A 22,519-nucleotide genomic window follows, 5' to 3' on the forward strand; every position below is an offset into this window, starting at 1 on the left:
ATACTTGACCAAGGGCAAAGACCAGGGCACTCATCTTTCACTCTTCTGCTGTAGGACGCAGGGGACAGAAAGTTTCCTGGTCTGGGAAGGACTTGGTCCCTGAGTGCACCCATCCCTGACCATTTGTGCCAGCCTGGGGGCTGGGGCTCCTGCAGAGTGAGCTCCTGTCTTCACAAGAGCAGGGCGGTGGGGAGGGAGCGGCATCCTGGCCTAGCTGCTCTCCATGCCTACGACCACCGAGGAGAGCTGCCAGACGCTTGGGAGGCAGCCAGTTGCGCCCAGGCGCACCAGATCTGAAAACGTTAGAAAGTCACACTACACGAGCGACGGTGCTGAGTGGGGAAGGAGAGTCTGATCGGTAAGGAGGGGTAAGTCCCGAGCTGCTCCCTGCTGAGCTCAGGCGAGGCCCTCTGCTAGGCATTTTACATACATCCCCCCACTTTGATGTTTACCGAAACACGGGCTAGGGGGGAGTCGATGTTCTACCTAAAGGAGACGTGTGCTGGGAGCGGTGGCCTGACTTGCCACGGTCCCACCTCGACCTCAAGCTGCCAGATCCTTGGCACTTGTGTCTGACCTCCCCCAGGTCTTCAGCCGGGCCTGCAGCTTCAGAGCAACACAAGCCCCAGGGGCGCCGCGCCGAGGCCCTCCCAGCCCCGCGCTGGAACCCCGGCCGGGCGGCCAGCGTCCAATGGCCGCCTGGCGTCCCGCCCGCCCGTTCCGCAAGGAGGAGCCCGCGAGGCGGCCGGCGTTTACCTACCCCGCCGGGCGCGGGCTGCGGCCCTGCTCCCGGCTCCCGGCTCCCCGGCTGCTCGGCTCCGCGGCTCCGGGCCGGCCGCCGCCGCGCTCTGCGCCCCTCGCCCAGCCGGCGGCTTCCCGGTGCTGGCCACGGCCACTTTCATTTTCCTCATCGAGAGCGGCAGGAAAGCGAAAGCGAAAACGGCCGAGAGGCGGGCCCGGCCGCGAGCGCGCGGCGAACGCGGGGCGCGGGCCTGGGCCGGGGTCTGCGCGCGGCCGCCAGCGGACGGGCCCCCCGCGCCCCCTCGCCCGGCCCCGCGGGCCGCCTCCCCCGTCTGCCCTGCAGCCCGCGCCGGCCCGGGCCTCGTGGCTGTCGGCGGCCCCGGGCCTGTGCTGGCGGCGTGTCGGGATTTCTGGCCGGCGGAGGCGGGTGCTGGCTGGGGCGGCCTCGGAGGGGTCCCAGTCGCGGGCGCTGAGCGAACCGGTATAGGTTTTGCTGGCAGACCCCATGGGTCGGCCTGTCTCCCAAGCCCAGCTGGTGGCACCATCACTTCTAACAGCCTGGTCCTGACCGTGAGGTCCCAAACCCTTCATCCTGGGTCAGCAGAGAAATCGAAAGTCAGTGAAGTCGGTGAAATGGGGGACCCTTCATTTGATTAAAAAACTGGAACAGCAAGCTTAAGGATGGACTCCCTGGTCTAAAGGGTGCCCATCAATACCCAAGGACTTGGAGATTCCGGGGTTCAAGCTCTGGCTCTCTCACCTATTGGCTGTGTGATTTCGGGCAAAATATTTACTCCCTCAGGCTTAGTTTATTCCCCTGTAGGATGGAGCTAATAACCATGCCTACCTCAGAGTTGCTGTAATTAAGTGAAATAATAGAAGGGAGAAAATACTTAGTATTTTCTCTTAGGCTCTAGGTAGGTTCTTTGAGAGCAGTGACCAAGTCATTGTTTTTCTGGATGCTTGATAGACATTCTCTCATGGTCAGCTGAGAAAACTGGAGGGCTCTGTGACTAGGATAGTCTTCAAAGTTTGGACATAGAAGGACTGAGGGGACACTGCTGTCTTTTTGGAAGGCACCTCACACTTAAGCCTGACAATTACCCTCTATAATTATGCCACTGGACCGAGTTGTTGTTAGAGAAGAGCACTGCTACAATCAAAGTTTGATGGAAGGGCTTACAGCTCTGTCCAGCCTGGGCCCCGGAGATCTGAATTTGTAAGGGTTTCTACTTGGAAAACATTGGCAAGACTCCATACCCCAGACAGAATTTGCCCTGTGTTTGTTCATTTTCATCATAGAGCAGTCTGATAACTGGCACAGAAAAACAAAATAAACTGCATAATTTGCCAGAGTCACTTTGGTTTGCCTGTTTGTGATTTGGGGACACTCCTTGTATGATAAAGGCCTTGATCTATGACTAATGTTGTGGCTTTCTATGTGTCTTTGCAGTATTTCCCTTGAGAGCAGGTGGGGAAGTGGGGCAGGCCAAATGATGATAGAAGAAGAACAGCCCATGTTTCCCCTGCAGGAGATGATGCTTTTGGTCTGTAGTATGAAGGAAAAAGAGAAAAAGTCAAGGCAAGCCTTGGAACCTCTTCCTTGTCACAGGACAATAATTCTTGACTCCATGAGAGCAACGTAGAGCTATATTGGCTTCTACATAAAAAGTATGTCTGGGAGATGACATGATCTTATATATAGAAAACCCCGAAGAATCCATTGGAAAACTGTTAGAAGTAATCAACAACTACAGCAAAGTTGCAGGGTATAAAATCAATTTGCATAAATCAGTAGCATTTCTATACTCCAGTAATGAACCAACAGAAAAAGAACTCAAGAATACAATACCATTCACAATCGCAACAAAAAGAATAAAATACCTTGGGGTAAATTTAACCAAAGAAGTGAAGGACCTATATAATGAAAATTACAAGGCCTTTGTGAGAGAATTGGATGATGACATAAGGAGATGGAAAGACATTCCATGTGCATGGATTGGAAGAATAAACATAGTTAAAATGTCCGTTCTACCTAAAGCAATCTACAGATTCAACGCCATCCCAATCAGAATCCCAATGACATTCTTTACAGAATTAGAACAAAGAATCCTAAAATTCATATGGGGCAACAAAAGACCCCGAATTTCTAAAGCAATCCTGAGAAAAAAAGAACAAAACGGGAGGCATCACAATCCCTGACTTCAAAACATACTACAAAGCTACAGTAATCAAAACAGCATGGTACTGGTACAAAAGCAGGTGCACAGATCAATGGAACAGAATTGAAAGCCCAGAAATAAAAGCCACACATCTATGGACAGCTTATCTTTGACAAAGGAGCTGAGGGCATACAATGGAGAAAAGAAAGTCTTTTCAACAAATGGTGCTGGGAAAACTGGAAAGCCACATGTAAAAGAATGAAAATTGACCATTCTTTCTCACCATTCACCAAAATAAACTCAAAATGGATCAAAGACCTAAAGCTGAGACCTGAAACCATAATGCTTCTAGAAGAAAACGTAGGCAGTACACTCTTTGACATCAGTATTAAAAGGATCTTTTCGGACACCATGCCTTCTCAGAGAAGGTAAACAATAGAAAGAATAAACAAATGGGACTTCATCAGATTAAAGAGCTTCTTCAAGGCAAATGAAAACAGGATTAAAACAAAAAAACAACCCACTAACTGGGAAAAAATATTTGCAAATCATATATCTGACAAAGGCTTAATATCCATAATATATAAAGAACTCTCACAACTCAACAACAAAACATCAAACAACCCAATCAAAAAATGGGCTGGAGACATGAACAGACATTTCTCCAAAGAAGATATACGGATGGCCAATAGGCACATGAAAAGATGCTCATCATCGCTGATCATCAGGGAAATGCAAATCAAAACTACACTAAGATATCACCTTACACCCGTTAGAATGACAAAAATATCTAAAACTAATAGCAACAAATGTTGGAGAGGTTGCGGAGAAAAAGGAACCCTCATACACTGCTGGTGGGAATGCAAACTGGTGCAGCCACTATGGAAAACAGTATGGAGATTCCTCAAAAAATTAAAAATAGAACTACCATACGATCCAGCCATCCCACTACTGGGTATTTATCCAAAGAGCTTGAAGTCAGCAATCCCAAAAGTCCTATGCACCCCAATGTTTATTGCAGCACTGTTTACAATAGCCAAGACGTGGAAACAACCTAAGTGTCCAGCAACAGACGAATGGATAAAGAAGATGTGGTACATATATACAATGGAATACTACTCAGCTGCAAAACAGAACAAAATCATTCCATTTGCAACAACATGGATGGACCTTGAGAGAATTATGTTAAGTGAAATACGCCAGCGAGAGAAGGACAATCTGTGTATGACTCCACTCATATAAGGAATTTAAAATTATGGACTAAGAACAGTTTAGTGGATACCAGGGGAAAGATGGGGTGGGGGGTGGGCACAAAGGGTGAAATGGTGCACCTACAACATGACTGACAAACATTAATGTACAACTGAAATTTCACAAGATTGTAACCTATCAATAACTCAATAAAAAAAATCAAAAAAAAAAAAAAAAGTATGTCTGGGAGATGAGGGTCAGGAAAAGAGAGGTAGAGACCCAAGAAGATAAAGCCAAATCCTGGTTACCTTTTACAGATGTCACACATGTGAGCAGAGAGGTGCCAGGGGGTGAAGGCTAGCCTGGAGTCTATCATCTTGATGATTTCTCCAGGTCCACATTTGGTTCTTGACCTTGTGGGGTAAAAAATTTCATCTTTTCAGTGTTTTAGTGTTGATTAAAAATCAGTGTTGTGTAAAATCAGAATGCCAACTTATTTCATTAACTATTTGCTAGACTCTATGCTAAGCGCATTACATACATTGCTTCATTTAATTCTCCCTATGATGATGTAGTGTATTGTGATCTTCTTTTCACTTGGGGGAAAAAAGGTGAGGAATAATCCCCAAGGTCACACAGTTAGTATGTATGTGAGTGGTAGAGTCAGGGTTCAAATAAAGGCCATCTGGTTCCAAAACCTAGAGCTTAACCATTCCCGTTACAAGCCAAACTGTCAGGAAGACCAGAGGTTGCCTGGAGAGTGAACTCTCTTCTTGTAACTGTGCAGTTTGGAGCCTAATTGTCAGAAGGTGGCTTGGTGAGCTTGAAATCGGAATCAGAAGAGTGAATTGCCTGACTTAAATGTTTAGTGGTATCAGCTTTGGGCATCATGGGCATCATGGTGTGTCTTTCTCCACACCAAAGGTCACATAACCTGCTGGGAGGACTGATCACTCATTCCTGCTGGCCTATGGCTCTTCTCTTTGGGAGGGTGGCTGGTGGACCGTCCATCTGAGTTGCTGAGGTGCTATTTATTATGCTGCTCTGGCTGCGTCTCCTCGATGGACACATTTCTTTTTTAGATAGAGCAAGGCCTTACTGAGTAACAGTACTGTTAGGCTTTCCAGGTCCTGGAATCCTTATTTCTCTTAAGGGAGGCATTTTTTATATCTTTGCTCTGATGTGCTTGATTTATTTATTTATTTTTTTGGAGGACGTTTAGTGCTGAGCTAACTGCTGCCAATCTTCTTTTTTCCAAGGAAGACTGGCCCTGAGCTAACATCCATGCCCATCCTTCTCCACTTTATATGTGGGATGCCTACCACAGCGTGGTGTGCCAAGCGGTGCCATGTCCACACCCAGGATCCAAACCGGCAAACCCCAGGCCGCCGAGAAGTAGAACATGCGCACTTAACCGCTGCGCCACCTGGCCGGCCCCTTGATTTATAATTTAACTTTCAAAGACTAATTTTGTATCCCAACTCTTTGAGGAAACTCGCTTGCTCTTCCTTCCTACCCTCCTTGACCCTCTAACTCTAGGATAAAATCTTGTGCAATAGCAAGTTCTGCAACAAGCACTTTATCCAGGCCTGCAGTGCTCTTCAATGAAGACCCAAAATCCGAGTCCAAGGCCAGCCCTCAAAGACTTTACCACTGGCAGAGTGTGGGCGTGGGGTGGGGCAGAGCATGCAGCACAGCTGGAGAACAATATAAATACAGAGAAACATAGAATTCACTGGTTAGAAAACACTTGCTGTGTGATTCAAACAAAAAGGAAAAAAAAATCAAATAACCCTTTTAGATACTTCATTCATTCATTCAGCAAATGTTTTGTGGTGACTACAAAAATGCAGCCACTCTGCTAATGCTGGGGATTCAATAAATGAGAAAATTAGACTTGGTATCTGCCCTCAGGAATCACACTTTGGTGAGACAGTCAGACAACCAGATAATCAGTCAAATACAGAATACCATCCTAAATGCTACAAAGAAAATTTGATTCTATGAGAGGGAATAACAAAGGATTTGAACTTGTCTGGGGGTCAGAGAAGGCTTCCCTGAAGAAGTGATGTTTGAATTGGGAGCTAAGGAATGAGGATTAGTTAACTGGGTAAAGGGGCATGGAGTTGGAGAAGACCTAATTGGTGGAGGGAACAGCATGTGCAAAGGTCTTGAGGCAGGAAAGAACTTAGAGCATTTGGGGAACTGGAAGCAGGCTGGCTTTGAACCATTTGAACTATCTGATGCCCAAAGGGTCAATGGAGTAGAGAGAGTAGGACGAACCCAAGTTCACAAGAGACTGGAGAGTAAGGCAAAAGCTATAACAGGTAGGGCCTTGAAGGTCATGCTAAGGACTTAAGTCTCTATCCAATGAGCACTGACGTTGTTTATGTAGGGAATCATATCATCTGACTTGTGAAAAGTCAGATTTGAAAGACTGCTCTGTCTGCTATGTGGCAAATAGATTGAAAGATATCACCAGTTGGGAGCAAGATGATGGTGGTAGTGGTGGAGAAGATATAGAGAGATGGATGGAGGTGAGATATTTAGGAGGTAAAATGGTCAGGAACTTGGCAATGGGTTGGTTCTTAGAGATAAGGGAGAAGGAAATATCAAGCATGACTCCAAGGCTGCATAATTGAATAAATGATTGTGGCAGCCATGTAGGTACTCAGATTTCCCCTCAAGAGAACCTTCTACAAAGAACATAGCTGACAGCCTCCAGCTGCCACACCTTCAGATCTGCTGCAGTGTTCACACAAGGCCACATACTCTCTGGCGGCTCCCAGCCAAAGAATGAGCACAGTGTGGGTACCAGATCCAGGCCATTTCGCCCCAAGGTGGGACTCCTCCAACAGGGCTTCCCATCAGTGTGGCCAACACTTTCTCAGAGTGCTCTGAAGTCTGAGGCTCTTCCTCCCTAATCCTCCTTCCTTCCCTCTCCCCTTTCACAGGGGACAGACCTGCATCACGGTCTGAGTCTCTCTCTGCCTACTCCCACTCTCTCTCCTCTTTACCCTTCATGAGCGTTTTCCCCAATAAACTCTTGCATGTTTAATTCCATCTTGGCATCTTTTCTAGGAGGACCTGGACCAACATCATGATGCCTTTCCCTGAGCTGCAGAGTCTTGGAAAAGGACCAAGTTTTGGAGGGCTTCGATCTGCACGTGTCGAGTGAGGTGTCAGGTGAGCAGGGAAACTCCATATCCACTTTCCCACTCAGAAGATATGTTTGTACTTTGCTGCTAAACTATCAACTCTGTCCTCTGTGTGACCTTGTGTCTGGCCTTCTGTGTAAAAATGTGCTTGTTCCACAGATAATCTCCTAACCTCAGTTTAGAAATCAATACTAGAACAGCTTGCCTCTAGAAAAATATGACCTACCAATAGCAAAAATATCCTTTAACTTTCTTGAGGAGGAAGCGAAGTCAAAAATAGAAAGGGAGTGAGCAATTGTTCCTAAACAATCAAAGGTAAATAATTTTGCTGTAGGGAGCCCTGGTTTTCTGGCAAAAAGGAGTAGTCTTTTAAAGTGTTCCTGCAGGAAAAGACTTACATATTTGGCAACACAAATGGAAACCCCTGCCTTTCTGCGGGAAAAAGAAGCTAGCACTCCAAAAGGTACTCTCGCTCTGACGTCTGTCTCCCTGAGCAACGTGCCCTTGGAGAGCTGGGTGGCCTGGGATGACGCTGTCATGGAGACTGTAGTCACCAGCAGCCTGAGTGAGTCACCTGTGAGAGGGCAGAGCTGTTCGGGTCCAACACCGGTTCATCCTACTCAAGCAGGCTTAAACACAAATCATGACTCCTGCGTGAGTATTTGAACACTGAGCTCTCTCATAGTTCAAACGTTTCCTTCACTAATCGCAGACCCCGGACAGCCGGTACCCGTCTCACAGTGAAGTGTGGAGGCTGACAGCAGGGGAGTTCACAGCTTCATTACCATGTTTTCAGGAAGCCTAGGTACATTAGGCTACTTGGACTAAAAGAGAGAGAAGTAGGTGTGGGCATCATGAAATGTGTTTTCCTGAGGGCTGTGTCTCTCACTAGGAACGAATGCGTAAAGCTGTTTGTTAAATTTTTTAAAAACTATCAAATGTAAAGTGAATGTATTATTTAAGTACCTTAAGGAGGGAAGACCTGTCATTTTCCCCAAAAGTAGTCATAAGTTCCCTTGTGAAACCAACCAGAATACGATAAGGACTAATTATTTGTAGAGTCAATAATTAAATCAGGGATGTCAGGAGGAATGCCAATATTATTACTGTCAACACAAATTTAGTACTGCTAAGCACTTTACTTGCATGATCTCATTTAATCCTTACAAAAACCCACTGAGATAATTCATCTCTTTTACAGATGAGGAAACTGAGTCCTAGAAAGGTTAAGCGATTTGCTCAAAGTTATAGAGCCAGTAAGCGGAGAAGCCTACTTTTGGACCACATAATCTTTCTGTTCTGGGTCTGGGCACTTAGCCAATAAGCTGTAGTGTTTCTCAGGAGGAGGATGTACTTGAGGTGAACCTTGAACATGGGTAGAATTGGGATAATCAAAGGGGTAATTGTTGGGATCATCATGATGGGGGAGGACAATGTGTGGATGGAGGCAGGAGTGTCAAGGAGAAATATAAAACTGGAAGTACGTCATATCAGGAGTTGAAATGCATTAAAAATATGTGAAAGTTTGGGAGGAGGTTGAAGAAGTTTTAAAAAATACTGTGAAGTACATGGAAGAAAATAATTCATCCTTGTTCTCATCTTGCATATTTACGTTGTTTTATTTTTTAACTAAAAACCACTTCAAAATCATACATGCTCACTATGAGGAATACAAACACTATAAAAAGCACAACAACGAATGCTTTAAAAACTCCCCCAAATCTTACCATCCAAAAGTTATTACTATTAATATTAGGAAAATATTGTTAGATACATTTTTCTTTGCATTTATAAAGAAAGAAGAATAGGTGAAAAATGATACCTCAATATAATTTTCATTTGTATCTCTCTTATTAAGAATGAGGTACAGAATCTTGTCATATGTTTAAAAGTCATCTGTACTCAATTTCTGTGTATTGTTTATATCTCTTGCTCAATTTTCTATTGAGGTTGATTTTTTCATGTTTATTTGTAGGAGATCTTTTTATATTGAATTAGCTCTTCGTTATATGGGTTGCAAACTGCTTTATTAATTGGCTGGATTTTATTTTTAAATAGCATCTTTCAAAAATTATTGCTTGAATTTAATATTTAAGAATGTTTATTGCCATTATACTTGAACAATTCTTTTAAAAAATTAATTATTGTGTAATATACATAACACAAAACTTGCCATTTTAACCGTTTCTAGGTGTACAATCCAGCCATTAAGTACATTCAAATTGTTATGCAGTCAACACCAACATCCATCTCCAGAACTTTTTCATCCTCTCAAACTGAAACTCTGTACCCATTAAACAGTAACTCCCATTACCTCTTCCCCCAACCCCTGGTAACCATTATTCTACTTTCTGTCTCTTGCTAATTTTACTATTCTAGGTACCTAAGATAAATGAAACCACACAATATTTGTACTTTTGTGTCTGTCTCATTTTACTTAGCATAATGTTTTCAAGATTCATAATGTTTTTATCCATGTTGTAGCATGTATCAGAGTTTCATTCCTTTTTAAGGCTGAATAGTATTCCATTGTATGCATATTAGAGCTTGTTTATCCACTCATCTGTTGATGGACACTTGGGTTGTTTCCACCTTTTGACTATTGTAAATAATGTTGCTATGAACATAGGTGTACAAATATCTGTTCTAGTTCCTGCTTTCAATTTGTTTGAATATATATCTAGAAGTGGAATTGCTGAATCATATGGTAATTCTATGCTTAGAATTCTTTTTTCTTTTTCTTTTCTTTTTTTTTTTTTGAGGAAGATTAGCCCTGAGCTAACATCTGTTGCCAATCCTCCTCTTTTTGCTGAGGAAGACTGGCCCTGAGCTAACATCTCTACTTTACATGTGGGATGCCTGCCACAGCATGGCTTGACAAGTGGTGTGTAGGTCTGCACCTGGGATCCGAACTGGCGAAACCCAGGCTACCAAAGTGGAACTTGTGAACTTAACTGCTGCACCACCGGGCTGGCCCCTATGCTTAGAATTTTTCGAGGAACCACCATACTGTTTTCCACAGCAGCTACATCATTAGGTTCCCACCAGCAATGCACAAGAGTTCCGATTTCTCTGCAAGTTTCTTTACCAATACCTGTTATGTTCTGTTTTTGTTTTTAATAACAGCCATTCTAATTGCTGTGAAGTGGTATCGTATTGTGGTTTTGATTCACATTTCCCTAACGATTAGTGATGTTAAGCATCTTTTCATGTGCTTATTGGCCATTTGTATGTCTTCTTTGGAAAAATGTCTACTCAAGTCCTTTGCCCATTAAAAAAAATATTTTTTTATTGTTGAGTTGTAGGAGTTCTTTATATAGTTTGGATATTAACCCCTTATAGATATATGATTTGCAAACATTTTCTCCCATTCTGTGGGCTGCCTTTTCACAAAGGATAGTGTCCTTTGATGTGCAAAAGTTTTTAATATTTCCCCCAGTTTTATCGAGATATAACTGACATGTAACAAAAGTTTTAAATCTTGATGAAGTCCAATTTATCCATTTTTTTTCTTTTGTTGCCTGTGTTTTTGGTGTCATATCCAAGAAATCATTGCTAAATTCCATGTCATGAAGCTTTCCTCCTATGTTTTCTTCTAAAAAGTCTTAGGGTTTTAGCTCTTATGTTTAGGTCTTTGATACATTATGAATGAATTTTTGCATACGGTGTAAGGTAAGTGTCTAACTTTATTCTTCTGGATGTAGATATCCACTTTTCCAAGCACCACTGATGAAAAGACTAGTCTTTCCCCCTTGAATGGTCTTGGAACCTTTTTGAAGTCATTTGACCATATGTGTGAAGGTTTATTTCTGGGCTCTCTATTCTATTTTATTGGTCTATATGTCTGTCTTTCTGCCAGTACCACCTGTTTTTGTGTGTGTGTGTGAGGAAGATTGGTCCTGAGCTAACATCTGTTGCCAATCTTCCTCTTTTTGCTTGAGGAAGATTGTTGCTAAGCTAACATCTATGCCATTCTTCCTCTATTTTTTGTGGGATGCTGCCAAAGCATGGCTTGACGAGCAGTGCTAGGTCTGCACCCAGGCCAGGCACCAGAACCTGCAAATCCCAGGCCACCGAAGTGGAGCATGTGAACTTAACCACTACGTCACCAGGCTGACCCCAGTACCACCTGTTTTGATTACTGTAGCTTTACTTCTTATCAATTTGAATAGCTTTTATTTCTTTTTCTTGCCTAATTACTATGGCTAGAACTTCCAATACAATGTTAAATATAAGTGGTGAGATGAATATCTTTGTTGATCTTAGGGGGCGAGCTTTCAGTTTCACCATTGAGTATAATGTTAGCTGTGGGGTTTTCATAGATGCCATTTATCATGTTGAGGAAGTTCCCTTCTATGTCTAGCTTGTTGAGGGTTTTTTATCATGAAATGGTGTTGGGTATTGTCAAATGATTTTCTACATCAATTGATATGATCCTTTTTTAAAACATTCATTCTATTAATGAATATTACATTGATTAATGTTTGTACATTGAGCTACCCTTGTATTCTTGGGATAAATCTTACTTGGTCATGATATATAACCCTTTTAATATGCTGCTGGATTTGGTTTGTTACTATTTTGTTGAGTATTTTGCATCTATTTTCATAAGAGATATTGATCTATAGTTTCCTTTTCTTTTGATGTCTTTGTCTGGATTATGCTGACATAGGGTAATGCTGGCCTGATAGAATGAGTTAGGAAGTACTTTCTGCTGTTCTTTTTTGGGAAGAATTTGAGAAGGATTGTTAATTCTTCTTTACATTTTTGATAGAATTCACCTTTTGGGTTTCTCTTTGTTGGGAGGTTTTGTTTTGTTTTGTTTTTTCCCTGAGGAAGATTCTCCCTGAGCTAACCTCTATGCCAGTCTTCCTCTATTTTGTATATGGGTCACTGCCACAACACGGCTGATGATGAGTGGTGTAGGTCCACGCCCGGCAACTGAACCTGGGCCACCAAAGCAGAGCATGTCAGACTTAACCACTAGGCCACAGGGCCAGCCCCATGTTGGGAGGTTTTTGATTATTATTTAGTCTCTTTGCTAGTTCCAAGTCTGTTCAAATTTTCTATTTCTTCTTGAGTCAGTGGCAGAGAACTTTTTTTTTCTTAGTCTGAATTGTTCCTCTACCTCCTCTGCTTTGTCCTTCATATTTCTATCAGTATCCCTGTTTCTAATTCTTGTGGGTATTAACTAGGTACTTCATCACTCACAAAAATGTCCCTGTGACTACAGGTTATGTACGCCTCTCTCCCTAAGAGGAAATCCCTGGTCAGGATAACTTGGTCAGTCTTTCCAAAGTCATGGCTCTGATGGAAACAAGCCATATAAAAGTCTAGCAGGCCCAGACAGAGGGCTTGGGGTTTCAGATACTTGGCTCAGCCCCAGGAGCAGTGACTTAGGCTATTGCTCCACCAGAGGAAGAGCTCTGGACATTCAGGTAATTATGACTTTTGCTCCCAGAAGGCCACAAATGACTGAAATCAGTGGCACTGAGAATAAGAGAGAAAAACTCAGAAACTGTTCATTTATGCAACAAGAGAAAAAGGGCAGGTAGGACAGTAATTCATATTCTGGAGCCACCATGAAGTCAGTTAATCAGGAACCCAGCACAGAAACAGGTTTGAGGAGAGTGGAGAAGCCAACAGTGTTAAAAAAAAGATGAGCTTCCTTCCTTCCCACATGCTTGTGTTGTTATGCAACATGCCTTTTGAGTTATCTATCCAGCACTGAGCTTTTTACTCAGGTCTATCCACATGTCCTAGCTCAAACTGCCTTGTGACACATTATATATATATATGTATATACATCTTTCTCTCTCTCTCTCTCTCTATATCTATATGTCTGTGCACCATGTGCAATTCCCAATCCTCTCAACCCCACCACTTACTCCAGCCACTGTTGCTATGACCAGTTCACACAGGCTTTGCCCAGCTTTACTGAAGTGCAGCCTGACAGTGCCTCAGCCCGGGCCTACAATGTATTATCTCCTGCTTTCTACCCAAGGAACAGAACCTATTTGGGACTCATGCATGTGCAACCTAGAAATGTGGGGAGCTGCCAAATTGCAGGGCTGCCTTTGATGAATGGGGAATGGGGAATGGGGGCCAACAGATAAATGCCTCCTCCTTTTATCCATGGTGCAGATGGTTTTGAGATACATTTCATAAGCTTCCTCAGAGGTTCTGGCTGATGGAGCAGTGCCCTTGGCAGTGGCCAACCTGATAATGCATCCTTGTATTGGGTCTCCCCCCTTCCCTGTTTCCTCCCTCTATCCTTTACTCCTGCTCCCTGGAATGTTGTTCCCAAAGAAACTACCTAACTGCACAGAAGCGCTGGTCTCAGGCTCTGCTTCCAGGGCAACCCAGGCCCTGAGCCAGAAGGCTGGCTCAGTCCACAGTCAACTAATAGAGTGAAGGTTCTAGCACACAGGGATTAGAGCTTTGCCTTAGAGGCTAATCACAAACCACTGCTAGCATTAGCCCAAGTTGACAGTGAAAAGTCGGTGCTGGTGTGACATGGCTTACCAAATTGTAGAAATAAAGGTTGTGGGCAGTTGCTATTATTAAAAAAAATCATTTTATTTATTAAAACATCTTCATTTCCCAAGGCACTTCAGTAGCTTTCACAGAAATATGGTTTTTAACCAGGTGAAACATATGCTTTAGAAGTTCCATGGTAACATAATCAGAAAAGAGAAGACAATTACACTGAACAGAAATTATCTCCCAAGGTTACACAACTGAAGTGAGCAACTCTGAAAGACTCTGAACACAATTTTTCTTCTTTGTAATTTTTTCTCATGATTAGGTATCACAAAGGAACACACACAATGACATCATTTTTGGCACCCAGAGAAGTGCTAGTGGCTAAGGCCTTGCACAAGTGGCAACTACAGACCATTGCCAGAGTGATTCTGGGTTGGAAAAAAAAAAAAAGACACAAACCAGGAAGCTAAGGAACCAGCCTTTCCTAAGTCTATTCTGAAGGGCAAATAACTTAGGGAGAAAAAGACACAACAAACAGACAAACAAAATCCCTATTATAGTTTTGAGAGAAGAGACAAGTTTGCTTATCTCCTTCTCACGGACACATTTCCTGCAAACCATACATCAGAAACCATAGTAGCTAGGAGGTTTGATTTACACAGCAGTGGAAAACAAGAATAGTAGATTCCATTATGCATCTCTTATGGGTCTGGACAAACCCAAAGCTTTGAACAGATGTAAACAAGTCTACCCAGTAGTCATACTGAGCGTCCAAAAGCTCACAAATCAATGCACTTGCCAGTGTTCTGTATCTCCTCAGTCTCCTCCCTATCAATGACCTTTAGTGGTTTCCCCAGACCTGTGCTCTCCTGCCCTGGGGAAGCAACAATCCCAGCTAATATCCTTTGTAACTGAGAAAGTGTAAGAAATCAGACTCCCTGTGAAATTATTTCTTTTCCTCTAAAGTGCACCATTAGAGGGAAATGGGGAAAAAATTTGGGGTGGGGGGATTAGATCCAGTTTCATCAGGGGCCTTTTCAGGCAGTCTGAAATTAAAATGTAAATTTAGCAGATGCCTCTCATATTCTTCTAAATCCCACTGGTTCTAGTAAATAGTTAACTTCTAAGGACGCGCCAAGTCCATCACTGCAATAGTTAGGACTTATCTAAAGTTGTCTGTCGGTAGTCACGGTGTCCCTGGAGGGAGGGTGGCACTCTAGGATCATATGCTGCCTCTGAGTCGGGTGTCCATCCACGAGCAAGTCAGACATGGAGTCAAGAAGAATGAACAGCAAAGACCTTTGCCACTGAGGGACTCAATGTCTGTACAAGCCGTTTCCGACAAGATGCAGTCTTTCCTCTTCACTTTCTCACTTACTAGAGGTTCTATTAGAAGGCTGTGCTTTTAAGGATTGTGGGGCTTTCTTCACCATCTTTTAACATCCTCGTGTGGCTTGGAGTTTGCCTATATTTCATTCTATAAAAACAAGAAAAACAAATGTTAGTAATAAATCATAAAAAGATGTCTACCAGTCTCAAAACAAACAAACAAAACCCAGAACTGGGGATATCTCACGAAGGGGAAAAAAATCATAGAGCAGACTCTACAAGGTTTCTCTTAGTCTCTGCACTATTCCAGAACTGCCACTGCTATGGAGATCTGCATGGTGACATGGTCTGGGCCGGACCAGAGAGGATTGGCTGTAAGCACCTTGCCATTTCTAACCCTCTGATGGATAAACTAGTCCATGGTGTTTCACAGTTTCTGGGGAACTCTCTGCGAGGCCCAGACCCAGTGCATCAACACTGTGCAGAAGGAGGCCTCCTTACCCTTTGACCCTTAGCATCTGGTCGATGGTGTCTGGGAGGGGGGTGCCGAAGCTCTCTGGGAGGAACAAGGTGAGAATGGCTGTCAGGATGGTCAGACTTCCCATGAGAATGTAGGGTAGGAAGCGGTCATAGGCACCTAGAGTGAAGCAGACAGAGTCCCAAGCTGGGGATGCAGTTAGACTTGGTCTCCCTCCCTCCCTTTGTGCTCCAGGACTCTCAAGGGGATCACCTGCCTCCTTGGCCCCAGAATCTCCCAGTCTAATAAGCTGCCAGATTGGAATCTGGCACCTAGACAGGTCTCAGAACCCAGAGTTGGCACAGACATGCCAAGAGGTCCAGCAGTGCCACCCAGTGCAGGGGAGGTGTGCTGATGGGGAGGAGGGGCTGAGCCATGATTACTATTCCTATTTTCCAGTGCTGGGTTTCCAGGGAACTCAAGGTAGTCATCCAGGAACAGAAATAACTCCTCTGCCTCTCCAGATGTTTCAGAACCTGCTCGATTTGCCCACTTGAAGGCCAGATAAGAAGGTGTTTCTGCTTATCAGATGTGTATAGCATGTTTGCAAAGCACTCTGGGTACTCTCAAGGTGTGTGTCACCCCTCCCCCAAGATGTGCTGGCTAGAGATGTGCAGGGGAACAGCAGCTGCCATGAGGAAATATTTTGGGGAAGAGAAAATTCGTGCCCTGTTACATAAAAGGGCACAAGGCAGATCCACTGCGTAAAGTGCTCCCAGTTACAATCATTCTCAGTTCATCAGACCTCTTCAATGGACATCTTTCCCTTCATGTTCCTTTTAAACTCTAATTCCAAGAAGAAACTTCTCCAATTAAGTACATTGGCTCCCTAAACCACTCTGCAGTTTCTTAGGATAAGGGAATTGATTTCTCTGATGGAAGGCCTGGCATAGCTAAAACAGAAACAAATCTGTCTACTCTCCTCATCAATTTCTAGAGAGTGCACAGGTTGTTTTCCGTTTATAAGTGTGCCTCCCCCACAGTGCACCTGGACAAGATCGTTCTCCAGGCATAGATCCAGTACTGGATGGATCACCATTTGCTGTGTGTGCTTGTTTTCCTGTTAACAAGCCATCCCCAGCTCACATTAAAGCCAATCAGCGCTTCCACCCATCACTCCTGCATGCCCTCAGCCACGGGACTTACCAAGGTAAACGAAGTAGGGAGACAGGATGCTGCCCAGGCGGGACGCCATGGAGCTGACTCCCACACCCATGTTTCTGACCACTGTGGGGTACAGCTCAGCTGTGTACACGTAGACCATGGAAAAGGCAGCAGTGATTCCAAACTTGCCCACCATCACGAGGACCGTAGCCAAATAATACAACTCTGGAGAGGCAAAGGGAAGACAGTAGGAGAAGGCACCAACCCAAGGTACTCTGCTGATGAGAGTTCTGTTTCTTTTTTGCCTGAAACAATCCTACTCTCTTCTTTTTGGGGAGGGAGGAGGGCAGTTTCTATAAGTTCCTACTGTGAGATAAGGGGCCATGGCCAACATGTCCCTCCAAGTTGATTACTGAGAGGAGGTTGGGACCTGCAGCTGTGTGAGAACACGCTCTTCTCGTCAGCCTAAAGACCAGCAGAGTGAGCCCCTCAATAGCCCAAATAAACCTGCTTTCCAGTCTAGAAGTCATTATACATATGTCTGTCAAGGGGTCAGCGGGCACCCGAGAACCTCATGTTGTAGGCACTGTGGAATCAACTAATGACTTGTGGATGAGTGGGGAGTTCAGTTCTAACTCATTTCATGCTTTCATTCTATTCAGACCTCCACTATTCACAGACCGCAGATGCTCAGGACCGATCCTCTGATCTTTCCTGCTTGCTGTGCCCATGAAGAGATGCTATGAATGGCCTGTGGGTCATCCTGAGCACTAGTGTGAACCTCTGAATACATTCCTGGGCTCCCCTGCCATGCCGCAGTGGGGGCTATTCCTGTGCAGTGTTGCCAGTCTCAAGAGCCCACAAATGATCACCAGAAGCCCCCAAATCCAGGGGCACACAGACAACTCTGGGTACCATGATGGACACATGAAGGTCCATAAACTGTTCCATGAATTGTCCAAAAGGGCTGCCTTCCACCCATGTGTGGGATACCAAGAGATTTTAAAGATAAAATCCTGCTAATGGCCCATGAGACCCACTCTGTGACCTGGCCCCTCCCTTCTCCCTGTCTTCATCTCTTACCAGCTCCCTCTTTCCCCTCAAACGTGCCAGGCTCATTCCCTCCTCAAGGTCGTTGCCTTTGGTTTCTTCAGCCTGAAGTGTTCTGCTCCTAGACTTCTTCATGGCTTTCTCCATCATTTCAACTACATTTCTGCTCAACTGCCCCCTTCAGGTACACTGTCCGTGACCACTCTCTAAACTAGCTCTCCACTGTCTTTTATGGTCATTATAAAAGGTATAATGAATGTTTGGACTATATTGAATGTTTTATTTACTTGTTTGTTGTCTGTCTTTTCAACTAGAGTGTGAGCTCCAGGAGGGCTGGGGCCTGCCTGACTCCTTTACTTCTGCCTCATTAGCCCCAAGCACAGTGCTGAGCCCACAGCAGGCACAGCGTAGCTACTTGTTGAATAAGCAAATGACTAAGACAGGGCCAGGTTAAAAAGTAATAGGGCTGGCTCTCTTTCCTCCTCCTTATAATTGCTCTCCCCAGACCCTCAAAGCCCCAGGCCATGATGAGATCTGGTCCCAGAAAACACTTGCTCTTGATTTTTTGGCCAAAAATAGAGATGTGCAGGTGAACTGTGATGGTGTGATTTTATTCTCTCTCTTAACTGGGGGAGAGAGCCTGGAGGAGACTGAGTGACTCAACGAAGACCCCAGACTGCAGATGCACATGGTCCCTACCTGGGGGTACCAGCTGCACGAAGAGAAGAACGCCGCCGCCCAAGAAGAGGGCAGTGGCCATGGAATAGCGCCGGGGCAGATACCGCAGCAGCAGCCAGGCCAACACATACGCTGGGACTTCGACCACTGCCGAAAGGAAGCAGTTCACGTAGACGTCCCCATGCAAGTTAGGAGTGTCAAGGGAAAGCCCGAAATAGCCCACGGATATGGTCAGCCTGAAAGAGAATGCGGGGGAAAGCTGGAGAAGCAGCATCCACGTGCCTCCCAACCTGGACAACTTTTAAAATACAACTGTTGCAGGAAATTCAGAACTATCCTTCCCAGGAGGGCAGCAGATTTAACCCTGAGTCTTACTTCTTAGAACAAAAGAGAACCTCCCCCAGCCCACTGTAAACTCTGGGCTGGAGCACTTTCAAAGCATTTCAAACAGAAAGAGTCCCAGCAAAAAGGCTTATATAATTCAGATAGACTTTGTTGGAAAAAAACCACCACCACCACAACTCTAACCTGCCTTTCAGCTTTAAAAATCCTAACCTGAAACACTTACAAACGCCTACTTTCCTACTCTCTGAACCTCCCCAAATCCAGCAATTGCAGAAGGAGCTGGGGAATGAGTAAGGAGGCAGGTATCAAGTGGGCTGTGATAGGACTGGAGGGATAAGATAAAATAAGGAACAGTCATTATATCAAGCATTTGGAGAAAGCCCCCTAGCAGACCCTCTGTGGTGTCCAGCCAGGAAGAGGCTGGCCAGAGGCAGCTGACCCCAACCCCGCTGTGCTCAGGGAGAGGAAAGGGAGCTCCCAATGGCAGGGATACATCATCTCTCATCTGCACGCACCCCAGTATCCCTGGTCTGGACCCTGTCCCCAGCAGGCACACTCTCTGTTGATGAGCAATGCTCTTGGGCAAACAGGGCTTTTATGGATTAGACTGTTGTTGACTCATCCGCAGGCTGAAACCACAGCTGGTATAATCAGGGGAAAGGGCATGTGCAAGAGTCCCTGGGAAATCCAGAGCAGGAGGAGCACCTGGGTGAACCATGAATCGGGTGACTCATTGCAGGCTGGCAAGTCTGTGGCGCGGGCGGCACGCTGGTCCTGTGTGAGGCCAACTCAGGGGAGTGCACTGCCCTGAGGGATCCTGGGCCATTCCTTGGAAATGGGTGACTCATAGTACCCCCAGCAAGCAAAATGGTTGGCTGCCCCAAGGCTGGCTGACTGTAGCAGTAAGGACTCTGAGATGAAGTCTGCCTTTCTTACCCAGCAGCCTCAGGTAGTTGCCTTAATCCCAAGGGTCTGGCCACTGAGCAAACACTATCCAGGCACTCAGATGTGTTCCTTCTCTGGTAACTCACAAATCCCTTCCTGACACACCTGCTGACATGCCTCGTTAGAAGGAAACTGACGAGGACATCTAGGTCATGGCCCTGCTTCCAGGACAGTCTCCGAACATCCCAGAGGGAGAAGGTCCTGCTTCCAAATTTCCAGAAAGTACTTAGCAGCCTCTGTAACCAAAAGCACATGGCATCTTCACTTAGATTCTTCTTAAAGGCCACACCTGTCCTCCCCAGTCACTGTCTAAGGCGCAGGGGACAAGAACAACTAATCTAGGACCCAAAGTGAGCAAGGATTCACCTCAGGACCTGGAGGGATCCCCAAAGGTCCCATATGTCTCAAAAAAGCCCCCACAACAGTTTTCAATCTCCTTTTCTTTCTTTTTTTTTTTTGTGAGGAAGATTCACCCTGAGCTAACATCTGTGCCAATCTTCCTCTACTTTGTATGGGGGATGCCTCCACAGCATGGCTGACGAGTGGAGTAGGTGTGCACCTGGGATCAGACCCTGCGAACCCCAGGCCGCCGAGTGTAGTGCATGGAACTTTAACCACTCGGCCACAGGGCTGGACCCTCATTCTCCTTTCCTTAGATTCCATCAAGTTAAGAATTGTAATGTACCCATTTCTTTCATTGAAAGGCACATACTTTCCACTTTCTGATGACATAGGCTTTCAATTTTGGTCTGAGACATGTCTGCAAACAAGAGGCCTGACAGCGACTGCCATAGGCTTTGTCCAGGAGCCTCACATAGGTCTCACTTACGCACCACAGAATTATAGACATGATGGTGAGCATTCGGATATTCCGGGTTCGGATCAGATCAAGAATGCTGTGGGACTGCTGCTTCTTGGAACTTAGGTCTTGTAGCTGCAGGAATGATATGACAAGGGTATGGGAGGGAGAGAAGATCAGAGACTCAGACATCCAATAACATACCCGAAACCCTGGCATCTTAACTTTCTGCAGCTCCACGTTGGGGAGCTTTCTGTTTGTTTCTTGAAAAGAAAAGTAAATACAGTGACTGTATCTTGGGCTGCGGAGGCTTCCCCAGACCTTGTGGATAACAAATTACTGAACGAAAAGTAGGTGACCAGTCCCTCAGGGGATGCAGCCAAGGCGGAGGCTCAGGCTGACAACTCCCTCACGGCACCACTCTCAGCCTTGGTCAGTGGCCAAGTTCCAGGGAGGCCTCTGAGCATTTCTTCCTAAGGCTGGCTCCCTGCCCTCTGGGTCAGAGAGAGAAACTGGCTGTGTAATTTACTCATGTGATATTTTAAAAGAAGTAATGTTTTGAGTCCTCATACCATGCAGTTACTGGTCTACTTCCAAGGAAAAAAATTTCAGATAGAAAAACAGGAAAATTGACCTCAGGTTCACCCAGAGAAACTTCCTATGAAATTCGGCACAGCCAAAGACATTAATAAACCACACGTCTAAACACACTGATGTTGCTTTCTTAAGCAGACCCAGCTTTGGAGTTTGTTTTTCCTGAGTTAACAGTTCAACAAAAGGTCAACTTTTAACTTAATGGATCCCCTGAAATAGCCTCATTTCCTCAAAGATGCCAGTAGGGCTTATGGGTTCACTCCGACTGACCCCTCCCTGAAAAGCCATCAAAGCTACCTCACTTAAAAGCCCCCCCTGCTATCTACTCCCGCTCTGAGCCTTTCCAGTATGTGCTGAGTGGGAGTTATTGCTGGGCCACCGCTTAACTGTGAGGCCAGCAGGGCTGTCCATGCCCAGAGGCTTCTTTGCTGCTTATAATAAGCAGTGTCTCTTTTCCAAGCCCAAGTCTGCATCTCGAGTCCTGAGCACCTCTAACATGCCTTCCGCGCACACTTCAGCAGGACTGCTGGTGGCTGTTCTCACAGCCAGTTCCTTGTCTTCCCGTCAGATCAGAGACACAGTCCAGAACCCCATCAGCCAGCAATTACAACTTTTAACCTCTTCTTGTAGTCACGGGACTGAGGAAAACTGCCTGCTGCAGAGCGTGGAAGGAGAGGGAACAGGAAGGAGAAACAAGACCTAGGAATCAGGCAGAGCCAGGAAATTACTCATGGCTGTGAGAACAGGGTTTGCAGCGAGGGGTGGGGAAGGGGGAAGGGCGGATATCCAAAAGGACCTAGCTCTAAGATGACAGGCGACAACTAACCCTCATGGGGCAGAAGGAGAATGAACACTTCTCACTCCAAATCTATTTTTGCTTCATATTTTATTTAATGCATTATTTTTTTAAGATGAAACACTACCTAAGGTATAAGAAACAATGATGCCCCAAAATGCCAACTTTGTGAAAGGCCTATTACTCATAAAGAGTGTTTATTATTAAAAGTAATGGTTAAACTATATAATTGCCTAGAAAAGAAGTATGCAAAGTATGAAAACCTAAAATCCGTGGGAAAGCTGAAGAGATCTAGGCAGGTGGCACCTTCTCAACTTCTGAATTGTAACAGGGCCTGCCTTGGGGGAAGCTGCAGCTTGGGCAGCGAGAGGGCTGGGCCCCTGTGTGAAGGGAAGGCTTCAGGGCCATGTGGTGCTGCCCTAAAATCATGGTCACTGAGACTCTCCCACCAGCTCCCACATACTGTTTACCTCACTTGGGTCGAAGATGGTTGACGGTGCAACAATCCCATTGATTCTGGCAGCCCTGTGGATGATCACCTCTGCCTCTTTAAATCGTCCCTGAGAGATGAGCCATCGGGGGGACTCAGGGATGAACCTGGAAGTACAAGGAGGAATCTCACAG

At 45.2% G+C, this 22,519-nt stretch overlaps 2 protein-coding genes and 1 long non-coding RNA gene across 14 annotated transcripts in view; 1 reads left to right on the top strand and 2 right to left on the bottom strand.

Annotated features, from left to right (window-relative positions):
• LOC103563240 (5E5 antigen-like) overlaps positions 1-2,087 on the bottom strand; it is a 61,242-nt gene extending 59,155 nt beyond the window's left edge. For all 10 annotated transcript variants that reach the window (XR_011525611.1, XR_011525609.1, XR_011525610.1 and 7 more), the window contains exon 1: positions 761-2,087. Coding sequence is in view for 7 of the 10 variants with exons in the window: in XM_070571113.1 (XP_070427214.1) it covers positions 761-1,332 (572 nt within the window). In the remaining 3 variants the exon portion in view is untranslated. The remainder of the gene's footprint in view (positions 1-760) is intronic.
• On the top strand, positions 1-17,995 carry LOC103563274 (uncharacterized). Of its 2 annotated transcripts, none has more exons than XR_547851.2 (3): positions 1-358; positions 7,176-7,280; positions 17,351-17,995. It is a non-coding gene; the product is annotated as an uncharacterized lncRNA (long non-coding RNA). The 2 variants fall into 2 exon arrangements; XR_547849.2 differs by having other exon boundaries at positions 67-368.
• The window catches only part of SLC22A5 (solute carrier family 22 member 5), a 24,995-nt gene continuing 16,286 nt past the window's right edge, over positions 13,811-22,519 (bottom strand). For both annotated transcript variants that reach the window (XM_070571102.1, XM_070571104.1), the window contains 6 exons: positions 22,366-22,492; positions 20,540-20,640; positions 18,438-18,652; positions 16,731-16,913; positions 15,569-15,704; positions 13,811-15,215 (listed from right to left, as the gene is read on the bottom strand). In XM_070571102.1, the coding sequence (XP_070427203.1) occupies positions 15,128-15,215; positions 15,569-15,704; positions 16,731-16,913; positions 18,438-18,652; positions 20,540-20,640; positions 22,366-22,492 (850 nt within the window). In that variant the 3' untranslated portion in view covers positions 13,811-15,127. The remainder of the gene's footprint in view (positions 15,216-15,568; positions 15,705-16,730; positions 16,914-18,437; positions 18,653-20,539; positions 20,641-22,365; positions 22,493-22,519) is intronic.

The sequence above is a fragment of the Equus przewalskii genome, chromosome 13 (assembly GCF_037783145.1).
Source record: "Equus przewalskii isolate Varuska chromosome 13, EquPr2, whole genome shotgun sequence".
NCBI lineage: Eukaryota > Metazoa > Chordata > Mammalia > Perissodactyla > Equidae > Equus > Equus przewalskii.